General features: G+C 34.5%; 1 protein-coding gene across 6 annotated transcripts; it reads left to right on the forward strand.

Annotated features, from left to right (window-relative positions):
- The first annotated feature begins 3 nt into the window (after positions 1–3).
- On the forward strand, positions 4–19387 carry LOC106153402 (NAD kinase). 6 transcript variants are annotated; one of them, XM_086996024.1, is made up of 12 exons: positions 4–340; positions 1480–1518; positions 3490–3510; positions 7726–7809; positions 10480–10609; positions 12227–12335; positions 12549–12634; positions 12975–13077; positions 13335–13456; positions 13811–13910; positions 14143–14300; positions 17679–19387. In XM_086996024.1, the coding sequence occupies exons 1-12, from the start codon at positions 171–173 to the stop codon at positions 17940–17942; spliced, it is 1386 nt and encodes a 461-aa protein (XP_086852150.1). In that variant the 5' UTR covers positions 4–170; the 3' UTR covers positions 17943–19387. The 6 variants fall into 6 exon arrangements, with proteins under 6 accessions (XP_086852150.1, XP_086852151.1, XP_086852153.1 ...); XM_086996025.1 differs by lacking the exon at positions 3490–3510; XM_086996027.1 differs by lacking the exon at positions 1480–1518.
- Positions 19388–20182: the final 795 nt, after the last annotated feature.

A 20182-nucleotide genomic window follows, 5' to 3' on the forward strand; every position in this document is an offset into this window, starting at 1 on the left:
ATCTGGATGCCCTCTATCGGATCCTTTACGTATAATTGTTTACATTTTATCATGATTTCACGTGAAATAATTTATTGAACGGACCAGGAAGAATCAAAACACAAAGAGTTTCCCGACGTCGAGGGTCTCATTATATCCTTGTGAATAGTTAGGACACAGTTAGAATCAACATGTCGGAGGCTGAAAGAACTTTCAGAGGTAAAAACGGGACACCGGTTGAAGCCGATGGCTACGAGAACATCGACCCCGCGGTGCCACTTCCAGAGGAAGTGGCCAAGGAAATCGCGGAGATGAAAGTGAGCGATGGAAACTTTCGTCTTCAGAGAAACCGAGGGGGAAAGTAAGTATTTGAACAGAAAGACAGATAATATTTGAAAATGTTTAGCGCATTAAAGTAAATAAATAAGATATATAAAAGTCATGAGTCTGTTAAAATGACTCAAGCTTTTCAGTCACACTTTTTATATAGGGTTCATTCTCAATGAAATTATCTTTCTACATTAATGCAATGAGATTAACAGATAAACACGCCTCCTCCTGGCAGGCAATTATATTGAGCACAAAGAGGCAGGAATGTTAATCTGCTTACTAGTATTTATTTGCATTCAGACAGTCCCTGAAGAGTTGGATGTATCTATGTAGAATGATAGAGTGCATTCCCATAGATTTAGATTGATCCATCTAGACCAACCTAGCTCCCTAGGGGTTAACGCTAAATTGCTGTCAGCCGAGTGCGCACTGTAGTTAATTACCCCCTTACAGCTTTTAGTAGGAGGGACAGACATTTAAGCCGGCTAAGCTGACAGTAATCTAGTGAGACTCCCCACAGGGATAGATCGATCTAAAATCTGTGGGAATGGGGTCATAGTTTCATTGGGAAAAGCCCTCTGATATTACTGGAAATTACGACAGAGAGGTTTTCATTGTATAGTTTCCTGTTACAGTACTAGTTTGGTTTAATCGAGTGATCTCTTAGACCCCATGATTAGCTGAGGTCATAATGAGGCATGAATTAGTCTGTAACATTGACTTTAATTTCCTGATCAGCTCTAAATGTCTCATAGTTCTAATTTCCTTCTCCTACTCATCAGTTTTTTTATCCTTAATACTGATAAAACTACCAGTAAAAGCAAATGGTGAAGAAGCAGTGGAAGGTATATATTGGGCACACTAGAGTTGTGTCATTTATTTTGCAGTACAGACTTTGACTCTTATTTACAAGTGTGTTTAATGTATCTCCTATGATTTTGATTTATTTAGCAAAGCAGAACGTTTGTGAAATTGTCTGAAAATATTACCACTAACTAGTAGTTAATTGAGGATTAGAGTAACTACAAGTACCCTGCTAAATAAAAGTTCATCCAAATGTTACAGTACTAATACTTATCTCCAATATATGTGGGTTTGTATGGTCAGTAACTAGTTATTGTGAACATGTGTATTTTGACACTGAGTTAAGTTTGTCTTTTTGCACATTAGCCAGCGAGGATGTATAGCCGGCAGGGTGATAAAAAAGGGGTAAGTTTTTCCTTCTGTTTTAGTAATCTTTTCTTTTTCATTTTAAGCCTTTTTTCAGTCTTGATATTTCTCTTGGACCTTGCTCTGGAGGTTAGAGGTATAACATCTGCAGTAGTGCTAGCCATTTTTTTCACTTAGCCAAATCACTACTTTTTTTATCACTTTTTTCTCCAAATGATTTAGCCAGCTTAAGTCAATTTTAGCATTTGACTAAATTGGCGAGTGTTAGTGCTAACCCAGATTGTACATGTTGGGTTCATTTTTCCATCATTTTAAGTTAAACTTTTTTTTCATGATTGATCTCAGAAATAGTTTCTTGAAAAACCTTAAGATGAACCAAGAATCTTGGATAAACTAGTATACCATCTCACTGGCTTAGCTTTGTCTATCTGATGAAGGGGTTGGCATATTGGAACTTTGCTCTTTTTTTAGAAGGTTCCCTTATTGTTCACATCCCCCAATTATTTGGTGATAATTATGCTATTAATATCCTTCTTATTTATAAAAAAAGCTCTTTCTTTGGCATAGTATAAAAACTGTACATCTATACATAATAATTTTATTAATGGAAGTGTTTCCCAGTGTCCTTGTTTACAATTTTTTTCCTTATTTTGTCAACATGTAATGAATGAGTCCTCTGGTTGTTACGTAGACAGCTAATTAAGGATAAGTCCAAATACATGAAACAGGAATCGTAAGTACTGTCTACTAGTAGGTGTTGTAAAGGTATCTGGTACATCCTGGTCTGCATGTCTTTATGTTATATGTACTTGTACATTTGGTATAATTATGTATTTGGTTTAAACTTTTCCATAAGAAAAAATATATATACAGTACCTTGTTGGTGTAGTGTTGTTAAAATGTGTTTGGTTTTATATATATATGTGGGGGGGGGGGGGGGGGGTGTGCATTAAAATAACTTGATGAAATTTTTTGACAAATGAAAGTATTTATTTAGTTCATTACATTTTTGCCCTTAATTATAAATTAATCATCTTATTTGTTAATCATCACAAGTGTATATATAGTATTCTGTATGTAGCATTAAGGGATCAAAGGGATTTATTATTTTGTCTGTCATACTCTGCTTTGAACAGTAAATGCATGAACTTTGGGCTCAATTGCAAATTCAGTTCATGGATTATGTAAATGGCTTATGACTGTGCATGCTTTGATTTTTCATCTATACTTTTAATGTCTGCTTTCTAGTGGTAAAAGTTTTATTGTTTCTGGGCATTATTTTACATTAGAAGAGCAGTTTCTCTTACAATAAACTTACTGTATAAACTTACCTTATTGACCAAAGTTAAATCAGCAGTCATTTTTTGAGGCATATGTGTGCATTTGTGTGTTTGTGTGCGTGTGCTTGTATGATGGGAGAAAGGGGGGCTGGGGTAGCGCTAGCACTCGCCAATTTAGCCAAATGCTAAAACTGACTTAATTTGGCTAAACAAAAAGGACTTGATTTGGCAAATTTTAGTCAAATTAAAGCTATTTTCATAAGAAATTGACAAAAAAGTGATGATTTGGCTAAGCGAAAAAAATTGCTAGCGCTACCCCAAGGGGGGGGGGGGGTGTAAAACTGTCTAATTTGCTCACTAGCCTGTTTATTTAATGATCCAAATTCAAAGTAGACTTTAAAATTCGCTCAATTTGTTAAGATTTCAACAGGGATATATCATTTTGAAAATGAATCAGTAGATCACTAGTGAGCCAGTAGAATATTTTTACATTGTATGAGTGTGTTGGAGGAGTGAGAGAGAATCTGCCCAAATATAATTGTGTTAGCTAAGATGAGACAAGCCAAGAAATCTCACAACACAATGTTTTTACCAGCGGGGTAGTGACAGTTGTGGCTATGACAAAGTGCCCAGTTACAAAATTATCTTTCAGTCCTTCCCAAATCAAAACAAACAAACAAAAAAAAATGTATTAAAAATGTATTTTAAGAACTGTTTTGTTTGCATTCAGGGTGCAGTGTGTACAATTAAGGTATGTTATGTAGAACAGTGCCCTGAGGCTCAGAGGATTCATTGTGACAATTCTCATTCACAAGAAGGAAAACAGAGAGTTAATGTTCGCGATAAGTGTCAAATTTTTGTGTAAATATTTAGAGGCCACACCCTGATGATGTGTTTCTATGGAGAAGGATTCACTGGACATTCTTTTTCATACCAAGGATCACAGCAATCCTCTGATACTTGGGGTGAAGGGCTGTATATGCTGATATACAAAGTTCACTACAAAGCCCCTGGTACCCCAGGTGAAGGCAAGTGCTTCATGGAACACAAAAATAACTGTCAACCATGTGAAACTTGGGGTGAGGGGTAATATTTGCTAATACACAGGGATGACTGCACCTTGATACTAAGGGTGATGAAAATAGCATGCTAAAAAACAGGCAGTGCTGCACCCTCGATGATACTTAGAGTGAAGGTAATTTAAGCTAATATGTATCACAGGAATTATTTAACACACTGATTCACGGGGTGATGAATGGTGTATACTGACAACAGGGGGCACTGCACAGAATAAAGGCAAGAGAACTCTTTTAAACAGGAATCACTGCAACCCTATGATCCACAGGGTGATGGTGTAATTTCTTTATACTAACATTCATTAATAACTTTTATTTTTTATGTACAGACACAGATGTGTCTGTACATATTGCCATCACCTGCGTCTGTCGTCGCCGTCGCCGATCATGTCGCCGTCGCTGTCGCCGTCGCCGTGCACTTTCAGCGTTAACACCATAAGTGGAAGACAGTTTTACTTTTTGGCTTTATATTTACAGAACTGACTAATATTCATAAAACGCAGGTCAAGTTCGAAAATCAGCATGATCGGGCCATTATTGTAGAATTTATGCTGTTTTTTCACTTTTTAGCATATATGCAACACTGTTAACACATTTCAAGGAAAACCGATAGGCCTATTGTCATGAAACTCACAGGAGTAATCAATCTTACTAAAACGCAGGCCAAGTTCGAAAATCGGCATGATCGGGCCACCATTTTACTAGTTATGCTGTTTTTTCACTTTTCAGCATATATGCAACACTGTTAACACATTTCAAGGAAAACCCATAGACCTGTTGTCATGAAACTCACAGGAGTAATCAATCTTACTAAAACGCAGGTCAAGTTCGAAAATCGGCATGATCGGGCCACCATTTTACTAGTTATGCTGTTTTTTCACATTTCCTCAGATTCAATTTTTAGGCATGTTAACAGTCGCATTATTAAACTAATAAGATACGTGAAAGTGTTTGTTTGACATTTTCTGCATCTTTACAACATTGTTAGTTGATTTTGTAAAAATGATGGTAAACATGTTATCGTGTATTGTGTAATAAAGTTTCAAAAATGGAAATAAACTCATATCATTGCAATTTGTCAGATTCAATCATTCACTATGTTCAGAATCTCAGAATGGAAGAAATTGGACATTTAACACTATTCTATTGATATTCTTCCCATCTCATCAATTTTCTTAGTTGATCATGTAAAAATGGCAGTAAACTGTTAATTTTGTTTTATGTTAAAAATTGTTAAAAATGGGGAAAAAAACATTTCAGAACAGTGCTGTCTTGTTTACATTTTGGTATTTCAAGTTGTGACTTTGAAGTTCCATGGGCCTGAAGACCTTTGCTAGTCACATTTTCTGAATATCCATGATACTAATATTTTTTTATTAAAAATTGATGGTCATTATGCTGTTAAACATTATGTAACATTGCATCAAAATTTGAAAAAAAAAACTATTTTGGGCACTGCTCCCATGATTACCTTTTAAGAAAAACCATGTCACTTACTGTTCTCAAACTTACAGGAAAGAAACATGGGACTAAAATACAGCTTCAGTAGGCAATGCAATCTGCCAGATAAAGTTTTTTTTTTTTTTGTGAAAGTTTAATTTTTCACATATTGGCATTTTCAAGGTGTGACTTTGAAGTTCCACAGGCTTGAAGACCCAGGCTAGTCACATTTTCTGAAAATCCATGATACATATATTTTGTTATTAAAAATTGATTGTCATTATGCTGTTAACCATTATGTAATATTGCATCAGAATAGAAGAAAACACAATTTTGGGTGCTGCTGCCATGATGACCATTATGGGAAAACCATGTTACTTATGATTGCCAAACTTTCAAAAAAGAAATACAGGACTGAAATGCAGCCTGAGTTGGAAAAGCAGTCTAATTGACTTCTTTTTCTGGAAGTTTTACATTTTCAAAGTGTGAACTTGAACTCCCATGGGCCTGAAGCTTTATGCTTGTTTCACATTTTACTTACATTGGTATTACCTGTTGAGCATAATTAAAATTTGATGTTGAATTTGCAGTTTAACATAATGTACTTTTGCATCAGAATTGACAGTAGCCTATTTTGTTATTTCCTGCTTTTTGTCTGTACATTTGACAGCTTTGCTGCCTTGTCTGTTTTCAGGGTTAAAATCTTTAAATGGTCAAGATCCAAGGCAATGTTTCACAAAAGAGTCTTAAGTTAATTTTTGGGCTAATATTTTAGCCTACCAGTACTAAGCCTTAGCCAACTATGTTATGTTTCACACAAAAAGAAAAGAAAAAAATCTATAATACCTGCAGACCTCTTGCAGCTAATTTGTATGATATTTTTTCAGCAGGCCTGAAATAGTTGTCAAATACCGAAACATTGAATTTTATTGTTGCCCAGTCAAATTGAAACTCTTAGCCAAATATCAGAATATGAACTTTGCATACTATTTGATTCTAGCAAACAGCCCAAGAACTTTAGACTTTTGGTGAAACAAATCCTTTGGTTATAATTATTAATTGAGTCTTTATCTCACATGGCAATGTTGTCACTTCCAGTGTCAGTACACAAGAACCTGTGAAGTGCATTTGCAGACAGTTAAGTGACTAGACCCAAGGCTAGACAGAAATGCCATTATAGCTCTAAAAATCAATAATTTGTCTGCTAAATCAACTACCATACCAATATTGCAATTTCTGTCCAGGTGGAAGTTTCTGTATTTGATTATTAGACTTTTTAAAATATAATTCATTTTAATCAAATGTTTTTGGTGCTTCTTGGTAGTAGAATTATATCCAAGGTCTCTGATTTTATCCAAAATGTTTGATTTTCACCTTATTTTCCCACTTTAGTAGATATAGGTGTTAGATGCCCTACCTGTTTGCTTGTTTTCTGTTATCCCATGTTTTCATGCTAAAGCCAATTAAATGCTTTACTGCACTTACTATAATGATAAATGACATCAAGGAACTCCTTAATAATATTGAACCTTTAAAATATTCTGTCAAAGATAAAATATGACCTTTTTTGGGCAAGGGAAAACAGCTTATTTTATTAGTTTGTTTTATTATTATTATTATTGTTATTTTTATTTTATTTTTTTTTTTTTACCAAATTAAAATTTATTTGATAGATTATTTTGGGGTAAAATGATATGCTAGGAGTCACAGGGCCTGTTCAGACCCAGTTCATCCAAGGACTAACTATTCCGCAGATCAAGTGGAATTCCTGTCTCCCACGTGTGCCATCCCTGTTAGGGACAGAGCTATTAAATCTCAGCATGCTTTCAAGTGGGTCAGGCCATATTGATCTGTGAACTAGTCAGATCAACTGGTTGTGAACAGGCCCATAGCCCCAGATGGTCAATTAATATTCTTGGAGTATTTATTTATTATTTGCTGGTTCACATGATCATTTAAATGGAAGAAAAGTAACAGTATGATATTGATATTGTTAATGTATGATATTTATATTGATTATCAAAATGTTGCGTGGGTTTGCAGGTGGAATTTATTTGTTTAAAAACGGTGTTGTTACCTAAGTTTTATTACTGTTCAATTTTGTTTATGGTATGCCTATACATAAATAGGCCCTACATTAAAGTTCATAGACTTTTAAATAAATTATTGATTATATTTTTTTGTTAATCATTTGGTACACTAATTGTAACATAACAAATATATACCTGAAAAATATTCAATTGAGTAGTTATTAAACATATTAGATATATGTACATATGTAAAAGAATTATTTTAAAATGATGAATTGAGACGAATGAATGTTATATATCAATACTTTGGACTAAAATCTGAAATCTACTTATAATTTTTAAAATAATTTTTGTTTTAAAATGTAAAGGCAAAATACTCATTTCAGTTTTAATAATGCATGATCTATGGTTGCTATTCAGGCGTGCCAGGTCACTGTATGGGGCCAGTCCTAGCAACAACTTCGGACCAAAAGGATGCCTAATGAAGACTCAGACGTGCACAATGTAAGTAGAACACTTTTAGGGTTAACATTCAGGAATTACGAAGGACTTGTGCGTGTGCGTGTGTGTGTGTGTGTGTGTGTGTGTGTGTGAATAAATATGTATTTGTAATAATGAAAGACAAGACTGGCTGTTGTTGTTGTTGTTTGTAAAATTCATGCGTGGTGTGTATATCACAGGTATGTGCATGTGTGTATGCTCGTGTATGTGGTCCGTGTATATCACTGGTGTATGTGTGTGTGCGCGTATGTGCTTGCATGTGTATGAGTATATGCTTGTGTGTGTCTGTCAGTGTATATGTTTGTTTGTGTTTGCACTTGTGGGGTATGGCTTTTTGTTGGGAAAAATTTAGGCAATACTATTGATCTCATTTTCTTTAATGATTTTCAATATTATTTTCCCCTCACTAGACTGGTTGAATAGGTACACATGGGCTGACATATGTACAATAATAAGAAAACACAGGTTAAAGTTGGCATGTGGTTTTATCAAAGTATTTTCCAAGGCAGAAATGCAGGAATGCTTATTAATCTGCTGCTTATATCCCTTAAAAGTAAGGTCTAGTCTAGGATGTGTTAGCAGCAGGGGTAGGTAGAGTAGAGGGGGGAGGTACAAGCACACTAGAAACAATAGCCAGTATTTAATTAATTGGGAATTAATTTGGCCATCTGATTATGTCATCTGGGCAGGCCTGAATCAGTGCAGGATTAAGAATGCCACAGTATTTACAGCTATGGTAGTTCAAAGTATGGTAATTATCCTGACTCACTTAATCCCCTATTTAATTTTTTTTTTTTAAGAATCTTCATTTTTAAAAACTCAAAAAAGATTTTGAAAAACGTTTTTTGTGCTCTTAACCCAAATTACAGTTCAGAATTTTCTTATCTCCTTTCTTACATGTTTATATAATACGATTAAATATAAAATCAGTAAATTATGTTCAAATTTAGAGAGGAATTACCTTATGCCATTTCATGCACCATGATATGGGACCTTGAATTGACTGCACTTGTTGAACATAATAATATAGCCATATCCACCTGTTTGTACACTATAATAGACAGAGTTCTGAATGACAGTACTCTCATTGTGTGACATTATGTGGACACTTCTCCTAACAAGGCACAAATTGTATGGTCCTCGTGACAAAATTGGCATCGCACTGAGGGGGAGTTTGTCACCCATGATTGTCAACTCGACCCCATGCTCTAGTAGTACCCCGTTGGCTTCCTGTCAGTAGGCCAGATTAACCTAGACATGAGACAGGAATCTCGGGGCTGAGATTAGGGGAATCTGGAGTAGATGAGGTAGGTAGGTTGTGAAGGTGTTGTGACGGAACGCCTGGCCAATTTTAGGGATATAGCTATGTTAGGCTGGATGTACTAGTAGGTTTTAAGTAAGGACTTAGCCCCTTAATTCACATCAAGCAATATAGTTTGCACTTTTGGTTAACAGGCCCTTGGGATTCGGATGTTGGAGTTTCCACGGGGTCTCTAGCTGGGTATATTACTCATAGTTTCATTTTTAGCCACAGGTGATTCCGAGATATGCTGCTGAAAGCTAGGCTATCAACAATCAATAGATGAACATATAAATGTATCAATCAGTGAATAAATAAATAAATGAATATATGAATAAATAAATGAAATACCTTCAGTGAAACTATTTACATTTCTTTCAACCTTTTGTGGGAGGATGGAGCGATAGGGTGTCATAGGTGAGCGATCATGTAGAAAGACTTTGAGCATAAAGATTGTTATTCAGGACACATAATGCTTATCTTTATGAACTAAAACTAAATTAGAGGTTGTGCACCCACTTTTCAATATTTCATATAGAGGGTTGAAAATTTGTATACCTTACGCTAAATTTTCAGTTTCATTGATGGTTTTGATTTTTTTGTTTATGGTTTTGAATGATTCATTTTGTCATACTGATGTATGTGAGTTTATTTTCATAAAGACCCTCAAAAATTGTAATGCGAAAATAAAAATCTGTTTAACATTTTGAGTAAAAAGCGGCAATAAGAAAAAAACTAAGATGGAAAAAAATGAGAGTTGTATGACCAGGCTGAGCCCATACCAGTTGTTTGCCTCATTGAAGACACCTGTTTGTGGCTATGGTTATTCATCCGGTTGTAATGTATGGACTATTAGTATGTACATGGTCAGTATATCACCAGAAACAGTTCTAAAGGTGCCTATTTTTCACCATTTTTATCACCTTGAAAACTTCAGTTGGTCACAGGTCAGTTGATGGTAGGGAACACACTTATTTCTTATAAGGATAATAACTTGAATAAAAAAAGCAAATAAAAAACTGTTGATGCTTGCCTTTCAAGATATTATCCAGATACATTTGGTGTTGTGATAGATGAATTACAGTGACCTTGTATATGCTATTCCTTATGTTGATATAAATAGAGTGAATGGACTGTGCCCAGCTATATACATATACATATATATACATATAAATTATATAGTATGAGATGAGCACAAGAGGGCAAGAATGGGCTGAACATGCAAGATGACAAGGTAGACTCTTTGAGGCAGTCCTGCAAGTCACCTCACCGTTTTATTCTAATTTCTGAAATGTGGGTTGCATGTTAGGCAAATTCATTGAACTGGTGAAGATGTGTTTCCCGTTTTTATGACCTTTGACCTTATCTTTCAGTACAATACCAGATCCCATGGGTCAGAGGTTAAACTGGTACAAGCCGCCATTGTCTGTCCTCATCATTAAGAAAATCTACGACGACCATGTTTCCCGACCATTCAAGGATCTTGTAAAATATCTTGTCTCGGTAAGTTTTCTTTTCAACCTGGTTATTGCATATATGTTTTTTTTTTTTTAATACGAATTAATCCATTCAATTGTAGATTTATAGGTCTGTTACTTAAAGGGGCAAATGGAAGATGCGGAGTTTACATTCCAGGCATTCTATCCAAGTTTAATGTTTCACATGTAATACTTAAAATGAAAAATAATTTGTACCTTTTTTTCACTGAGTTATAAAAAATAACCCAGTGGAATTCTCCTTACCAAGGATTATCAGTGATTCTCCTTTCTTATATAAGGAAGAGATTATCAATGGAGGCATTTGTCCAATAACTAGTGAACTTTTTCTATTCATGTGAATGAAAGCAATACTGAGGAACATTCAGATGCAGTTTTCCGTCCGTGAAATCACATAACTTTTCATTTTGTCCTGAATAAATCAATTGGGCTCAGGACTTCTGTGTGTGAGTGTGTGTGGATCATACAAAGTTTTGCTAACAGGTTACCCACTGTAAAAAGTATTATGTCCTTTAGAATGGGTGGTGTGAGTCTCAGATCATAATCTGCCAGCTTCTCTTGATCACTCCTGACCTCTACTGGCTGTGACATCATCATCATCATCATCATTACAGAGGTCTGTTCACACAGGAGTGATCAAAGGTTTAAACTGAAAAATTCACCATGTCAGACTAGATCAGTGGTCTGGATTAACATTCAGTATTAAATATGTTGAGTTATTTTACTGTCTTTTAAAAATTAATTCATCAATTTCTTGTGAAGCTTACTGGTACATTTTTCACAAATGGTTAACTCTGAATAACTGTGGCTAAATAATTAACCAAATAGTAAATCATTAACAAATCAATTCCTTACCAATTTATCATTACTATTAAGTTGTTGACAAAATTAATCATTTTGGAAATTTGAAGAAGCATGCCAGAGTGAAGCCAGGTATTGAAAATCCAGTAATAAAATTAATGAAATTAACCATGAACTTAATATAGCAATGTGTTGTATAACAATGTGGTGATATGCATGTTTTATTTACGGGTCCTCATGTGACTGCCCATATGATGAACTAATAGATTAAGTGCTTGTTATAACACGAGTCGTTCATTGTATGTGACAAACAAGAGCGTTATTACATTGAAGCACAGCCCAGATATATTTTGCTCTTGTATGGCACATACAGTTGACGACAAGTACATACAGTTGTAACTGATGAACAATAGAATGATTGCACTTGTATTTAGCTTCTAACCTTTTTTATCATATTAAAATATAGGCAAGTTTGTAAACGAAATAGATGTGCAATTATCCTTCTGTTTGAAGCGCTGGCCATGGGATGATTAATAACGCCACAGCAAAAACTGATCACTGTTTTGCCTGTGCACTAAAGGGCAGCACAGTTGATGGTGCAAGACAGGCCCAAACCAGCAATTATATAAAAAACCAACTGAAGGTGAACATTAATCATCCTAAATTGCCCAAAGTTTTGTGACTTAACCTAAAACATTTCTGCTTAATTACATCATTAAGCCTGGTACTAGAATGTTATCTTTTTGTTTTTCTGTGATATCATTGAAATTATTATTTGGTACGAATCTTATGAATTTTAAGTGTTATTTTCTTGCTATTAAAGGTGAAGCAAATGATAGTATATGTGGAGGCAAAGACTTTGGATGAACCAAGTATCAGTGCTGACAGAGACTTCTTGGACATCTTAAAAAGTGTCACTCTCTTTCAGGAAGGTAGATGTATTGCTCTATTGACTCTAATTATAGTCATTTATTAAACACATGAATCTTTTATGGAATTGGTGCATTCATTAATTGAACAAGATTTTCTCTTTTTTTTTTTCATTTTTATATGTCAAAGAAAACTTAGACCCAAATGTTGTGGCACCTATGAGATAATCCGTTTTCAGCTAATAGTAACTTTTTTATATATTTTAATATTTGTAGACAAGGACAATCTGACAGATAAGATAGATCTGGTGGTCTGTCTGGGAGGAGATGGCACTCTGTTATATACCTCTTCACTCTTCCAGGTAAATAGGCACAATTTTGAATTTCTGCTGTGGCAAAGATAGTACCTTTTTAATTAAATTCAAATTGTAATGTTTTCCACAGTTACTGAAAAGTTAAACTTGTGAATATACATTTTTTTATCATTTATAATACTTACCAGTTGTAAAAATAAAAGCTTTCATACTTCACAATATGAGCAGTTCTTTTAAGACTTTATTGGACTCTTCATCACAGGCCTGGATCACATGACTAACTTATCAAACACCACTTATAAATCATTTTATTTAATCATGTTTGGAAGACACTTGGAATATCAGTCATATTTTAAATAAAAATTCCATATAACTTTTCCAATTCCAGCTGAGCTGTCCCCCTGTGCTCTCCTTTCACCTGGGTTCTCTGGGGTTTCTGACGCCATTCCAGTTTGAGAATTTCAGGGAGGAAGTGGACCAAGTCATTGAAGGTAGGTGAAAGTGTTCTCGGACGTTGATGGGTGTAAGAATGTAGAAAATAAATTAATGTGGTGGCATTAAGAATTGGGTAATTACAGTAACCAAATATCAAGCTCAGAGGCTTATTCTTATGTTTATTAATGAGTTATGTCTAAAGTGGTACCTAAGCCTTAAAATCCATTCAAGGTCAAAAATGTTCATGGTCCTATTATTCTTGATATTTTTTATATTATCTTTCAATAATTTTGGCCTTATTTATTTTTTACAGGTAACACCCCACTCATCCTGAGAAGCAGGTTAAAAGCTGTCATTTGCAAAGCAGGATCAGCTTGTTTGATGACTCCTCATGTCAAAGATATTGATCACTCCACAGCCAAAACGCACATACTGGTAGGTTATTGTGGTAGTTGTGACATGGAAATGTGTCACTGTGGTAGTTGAGACCCAAAAATATCACATTGTGGTAGTTGAGACATGGGATTTAGCCATTGTGGTAGACGCCAGGTATAAATGTGCCATTGTTGAAGGTGTCACACAGATATGCCATTGTGGCAGTTGTGCCATAGAAATTTGCTATTGTGGTTGGTGTGACATTGACATATGTTTTGTTATCACAGTGAATGTTCAGTCAATTGTTCTATAAAATAGTACAATGGTATATTACCGTTGTGTGAAAAAAGGCTTTTTTTACAATAAAGCTTCTTATTAATCCTTCTATTTATGGCTCTTATTCCTTCTGTTCAGACTCTCAACGAAGTTGTCATAGACAGAGGACCTTCTCCTTATCTCTGTAATGTCGATCTGTATGTGGAGAAGAAACTGGTGACATCAGTACAAGGAGATGGTGAGTAAAAGAATAGTCCCAATGTAAGTAGGAAGACTGGATAAGATCTTCTGACATCTTGGTAAATTGAAATATTAAAACTTTTTTTATCTTGGTCACTCATGAGACATTTTTTTTTTTAATTTTGCAAATTTTTCATGGTGGCTAGCTGTTATCAATAAGACATCATGGAAAATTTGAAGAAGTAAATAATTGGAATCAGGCAGTGTATATTATTTTCTTTTTTTTCCAGGTCTTATCATCTCCACCCCCACAGGGAGCACGGCGTACGCTGCTGCGGCTGGGGCCTCCATGATCCACCCACAGGTGCCCGCAATTGTAATAACGCCTGTCTGCCCACACTCGCTCTCCTTTCGACCAATCGTTGTGCCTGCGGGAGTGGAAGTTATGGTTAGTAATGAGGGTATTGGCTTCCATCGAATTTGAGATTTTTGTCAAATTAATGAAAATTTCCAAATGATTATGGATTTTCTTCAAAGAAAGGAAATATATATCTGTCATTCTTTGCTAGTGGTTACAAAATGTTGAATTTGACCGAAAATTTCAAACTTTCTCTGGGAAGCTGTAATTTTGCGATGTGATAGCTACACCATCACAGTTTATCATTTCATAAAAAGGGAAACAGCAGCTGCCCTTTTTAGGGCACACAGGAGAGTTGAACAGCTATACCCACCAAATCCAAGACGCGTTACCCTGGGTAATATATTTTGCACAAACTAATGAAAGTCTTATGGAATGTTTTCAGTTTTAGTTTAAATCATAAGGGGGTGTTGTCTCAATGCTTCAAAACTGGGTTTGAAGAATTTAATCCACATTTCATAATTAATAAAAATGGTGAATATGTGGGTCACGGTAACGTTATTGACGCGGGTACAAAAACTTTTTATAATCATGTAAATAATAACAATATTTTTGCTATTATCCATACACACTTCAATCATGAGGGGCACACCACTTTCACATGCTTTTAAAATGGAATTGACAAACACAGAGGAATAATGCACATATTTTATTTACTGTAACTCTGTCACATGGGACACACACTGAACAAAGTTGATCTAAAGAATGTTCCAGATTGTAGTTTTTTATCTGAATTATTATTTTTTTATTATTATTTTAACCCAATAAAGTTCAGTTAAATACAAAATTTAACAAAATGAAGTTCAGTGTAACACAAAGTTCATAATTATAACATTCTTCCTGACATATGTGGACCAATGGTGATATCTGTTCTGTGCTCACTAAGGCATCCACTCTTGGGATTCTGAAAAAAAAAATCACACAAAGAATCTGTTAACTATGATAACGAACAATGGATAACCTAAGATCACAAATAGTTTATTGCTTATTCAAAGAAAGTACAGTGCATTATGAGTGACAAACACGCATTATTGAGACACATTTTCTTCACCCATTTTCGGTGCTTCATTGCGTAACGTAAGTGTTGCTAGTAATCCATTATTGCTGTTTTTACAGACGGTTAAATTTTAAACGCACGGAATACAGTGTAGCAGCTTAATTTAAGACAAAACTAAAAAAAGTAATTCAATTTCGATGATTTAGTTTTCGAGAACAAGAGAACATGAATACGGTATCACCGCGTCACCATGTTCAATATGACCTTTAGGGTACGTACGGATAAAATTTAGTCCCAAAATATTACACGTCCCTATACTCCCCTTACCGATAGATACATAAAGGAAAAACGGAAAAAACATCTTTTTAGATTTAAATACCGATAGATCCGATTTTTTTCTGCTGTCCTATATATTTGCGTTCCTATAGATATGACGTCCTCATAAACCCACGTCCTTTAAATCCGCATACCTATAGATCCACGTATTTTTAGATCCAAATACCGATAGATCCATTACAGGTACACTATTGCTCGAAATAGTTGGTATACTACTCAGTACATAAAATGCACTTCTTTAAAACGGCAATACGCAGTCAGCAATATATTATTCTACTAGATCGTTTTCACACAATACTCAGTGAAAGAACATAAAAAGAACAAAAGTGTGTTCTATATTTCACAACGCTTAATTACTGTTCTAGCGTCAGAACACTGTTTAAAGCGTTCTCAAAATGCAACATTCGAACACGTAAAAAGTGTTCTGAATTTACATGTAAATGTGTTCTAAACAAAACAAAACAAAAAAGAACATAAAAATGTGTTCTAAAGTTCACAACGCAAGTTGATATGGGCCTTTTAGCCGATTACGATGTCAGATAGATGGATCTAGCGGTACCTGGATCTAAAGATACGTGGGTTTATAGGAATCTGTTGGTGGATCTATCGGAACGTAAATTTAACGAGACGTAAATCTATTGAGACGTGTATGTATAGAGACGTATTTTATTGGGACGTTTATCTATATGGCGGACCCCGACTTTAGTCCCCCATTTGACACAGACGCAAAACGAAAGTTCAGACGAAGTCACCCTACTTATAGAATGGTAAAAATCAATCGGTACACAAATATGTTGAAACAATTGAAGAAAAATGAAACGAAACTCATTATTTCTCACCTTCATACAAAGAAGATCCCAATAAACAATCCTGTGACGGTTAAATCGAGGGAATTACACCTGTGCCCTGCATCCTATCTCGTCAGCGTCATTGCGTAACATGTTATCAGAATGGGCCACCCGCCAGTTTGAGCTGGTTTTTTTAGTGTGTAAAAGAAGCCATTCGTGTGTAGACGTCATCAGTTAGTGAGTATGGAAGAAGATCGCTATCGATGTATAATTTTCACGCGGCATTTTAAAGTCGTCTGATAAGAATCGATCTCTGAAGTTTCAGCGTTGCGAACGTAATATTGGGACGCGGTGAAGAAATATCGACCTTGCTGAGCAATAAATGTGAAATTCTTTAGAAAACTGATATTATCATGGATTTCGTGACACAAACTAACCGAAATACTACTTTGGACGATTGAACAGTTTTAATACGGAAAGATAGGATTAGATGAAATTTTCATCGGGGTGGGACACCACATGTATCGTAAGTTAAGCTAATTTTGTGATCATTTTTCAGTGACTTCAAATAAATTTTTATTTAAATAACCATTTGCACATTCTGTTTATTATATCTTCTTGCAGTAGGTGTATTCCCTGCTTCAATAATTCATTCAAACCCTAAACAAACTGTTCCTAAATAGAGGTAGGGTCGAAATTCCACAAAAAAAGACGACATTTTGAGGGTAATTTCGATATATTTTCTGCTTTTTCTCTTCTTTTGCTTTTATAACAATATCCTCCTTGCTCATGCAGCTTCTTTGATTTGTTATTGAAACATACACAACGATGTCATGAGAATTTGGTCGGCTATCTAAATTTAAATAACATTCTTGTTATGGTCCCCCCGCAGTGCACCACTAGCAAAGAATGACTGATATATATATTAAATAAGCAATTTTATGTATATTTGCATTTGTAAATCTAGTAGCCCAATTGAATATAACAACCATGAATTTCATGATTTTACTGAATGACGGTAACATTTGATATTTCAGAAAACAAATTTTATAATAACTTATATCTTGTTGAAACAGGTCTTTCATTCTTGCATAATGATGGTAAAAATTAATTTGTTCCTAAAGAAATGGGTAAAATACAAGTTTTGTCTAGGTATGATCAATATTTTTACCACAATTGATATCCAGTCTGCATAGTTTGATTATGTTTGATATACTATGTGGTGTCTGTATTTTGCCAGCTTTGCTGTCTACTTTTTATATACAATTTTAATATTATATGTTCTAGGTCATGATATCTCCTGACGCCAGAAACACAGCCTGGGCTTCCTTTGATGGCCGAAGCCGTCAAGAACTCCAGCAGGGGGACACTCTCCGTATAACAACCTCGACCTACCCAGTGCCTTGTATATGTACAAAGGACCCAATTGGAGACTGGTTTGACAGTCTAGGAAAATGTCTTCACTGGAACGTTAGGAAACAACAGAAACACATGCTGCCACAGTCTTCCAGTTCAGCTAGTTTGGACTCCTTGGATGATAGGGATTTATAGTGTGTGTGTGCGTGTGTGTGTGTGTGTGTGAGAGAGAGAGAGAGAGAGAGAGAGAGGTGGAGGGGGGAGAAGAGAAACTGTTCCAGGAAGGGGCAAGAGATTATGACTGCCCTGCCACATCTTATTTACATCTTCAGATTTTTTGAAAATCTTTTTTATGGAAAGGGTGATTTTTAATATGGGGTTTTCTGTATAGGCTCAAATTTCAAAAAGCAATTATCTATATTAGTCAAAGAATTTTTTTTTTAATTAGTTTTGATAAAAACTTGTTCTTTTTACAGGCACTGTTTCTTTGAACAGGATAGTTTCTAAAACTCCAAAGTTTTTTATTTAACCTTTTGGGACTGTTTATTACTCAAAGATCTGCTCAGAAATGACCTTGTCAATTTTACTGACATGTCCTTGTTATAATATAATTGTCTAGCAAGTAAACATTCCGGGGTTTGCTCTGAGACCACATACATGTATAATGTTAGTTTTTCACAATAGGTTTCCATAGGTTTTTATTGTGGGATTCATCCATTTCTTTTGTGGCAATGGCTTTCTGTTGTTTGTGTAATTGGTAACAGACAAACCATAAAAAGCTGGCATACATTTATTTATTTATTTATTTATTTATTTATTTATTTATTGTATGTCACCTTCATCCTAAACCACCCCAAGCATTTAATTACTCCATCAATTATGCCAAAAAAAGCAAATAGACACAGAGCAATGATTGGTCAATATTTGTCCAATCAAGTTTACTTTTATAACATCACCCCACTCATGATTTGGAAAAAAAAATTTGCATTGTTACTAGTCATTACAGGTCATTAATTGTATAACTTTTGAAATTAACAAGTGTTATTATATTTTCAATTAGAGCATTTATAAAAAATAGTATGTAATTAGTTGGCACAAATTATTACAATATTTCGATTTAAAACAATTGTGTGCCCATTTTAATTGTGGAGTTGCAAACAGGCCATTGGAAGTTGCCTTCCATAGAATGTTTATTAAAGCCAAAAGGACCAAAAAGGATGTTCCACAAGACAGGTAAATAAGCCAACAGCTTCCAAAGCTTACAGGTAGAGTCACATCTTGTTTGCAAGCACTTTGGTATGTTTCTTTATTTCCCTTTATTTCCTATGGTCCTTTTAATATATTTGAGATGAAAGGAGGTCAGTAAAACAACACAATTCGATAATTGTATCTAAGACTAGTAGAAAAAGGGTTTGTGGCCCTTGACGAGGGTAAAGTTACCAATGACTAACAAGAGCCAAAGGTACCACATAAGTCTATTATAACTGTAACTAAGCTGTACATGTTCCATCAATGGGGCCTATAGAAATATTAGAAGACAATTTCTTTGTATCTGTGTTATGCTTTTATTTTTTAATATAAATCCTCAGGAAAAAAACCAAATGAAATCACCGGTAAAGTTAAGAAAGCAACATTCCTTATGTGAATGCTATTTGGAAGTAATGATTTATTGAATGTGGTGAACTAAAGGTTATATGTTTTTCAAAGTATGTATACATGTGTCTAGCTTACAGATCATTTATTTAAAACGGAAAGCAAATGTTTCCGAGAAGAAAAGATAAACTTAGATTTTTGTAACCATCATTAATGGTGTTATATTTTTTTGCTTCAATTTGACAGTAGCTATATACTGTAATATCAAGACCAACTAAGATCAAATGTTACTGCAGGTGACATCTAGTGTTAGATTTCTCAAGACAAGCCACATTTTTCAAGAGGGGTGTAAATCAACACAATGCTGCTGATGTTATTCAGTTAACTAACATGCATTTAAAGTCTCACTTACCACTCAATTGTATGTTGGAAATATGCACTTTTTGACTTTATATATATATATATATATATATTTTTTTTTTTTTTTTTTTTTTTTTTTTTTTTACTGCGGCTGTAATAACAAATACCATTATAACTGTATTATAAGAAATCTTGCAAATCTTTTTTATCAAAGTGATGGGTGGTGATATACTGTTGGATGAAGAAACCTGTGAAAAAAAGCATGCAAAACATTTGAAATTTATAGTTCCTTTCTTTCTATTAAATCAGAGTTATCTGTTGGATTTCATTTTCTATTGGCTTTTGATTGTACCAGCTTGTTAAGCAGATTTGTTTCTTTTTTTTTTAATTTATTTTTTTTTTTATTATTTTTTCGTTCTTCATTATTATTATTATTATTATTATTATTATTATTATTATTATTATTATTATTATATTAAGAT

Source organism: Lingula anatina, chromosome 9, assembly GCF_051362555.1.
Source record: "Lingula anatina isolate TDL-2025a chromosome 9, LinAna3.0, whole genome shotgun sequence".
Lineage (NCBI taxonomy): Eukaryota > Metazoa > Brachiopoda > Lingulata > Lingulida > Lingulidae > Lingula > Lingula anatina.

Excerpts from the sequence above, each read along its gene's own strand:
- LOC106153402 (XM_086996024.1), top strand. The coding sequence starts at position 171 with ATGTCGGAGGCTGAAAGAACTTTCAGAGGTAAAAACGGGACACCGGTT. Across the intron at positions 1,519-3,489 it reads GGCAGGGTGATAAAAAAGGG|GGTGCAGTGTGTACAATTAA; the intron begins GTAAGTTTTTCC and ends GTTTGCATTCAG. Across the intron at positions 3,511-7,725 it reads GTGCAGTGTGTACAATTAAG|GCGTGCCAGGTCACTGTATG; the intron begins GTATGTTATGTA and ends GTTGCTATTCAG.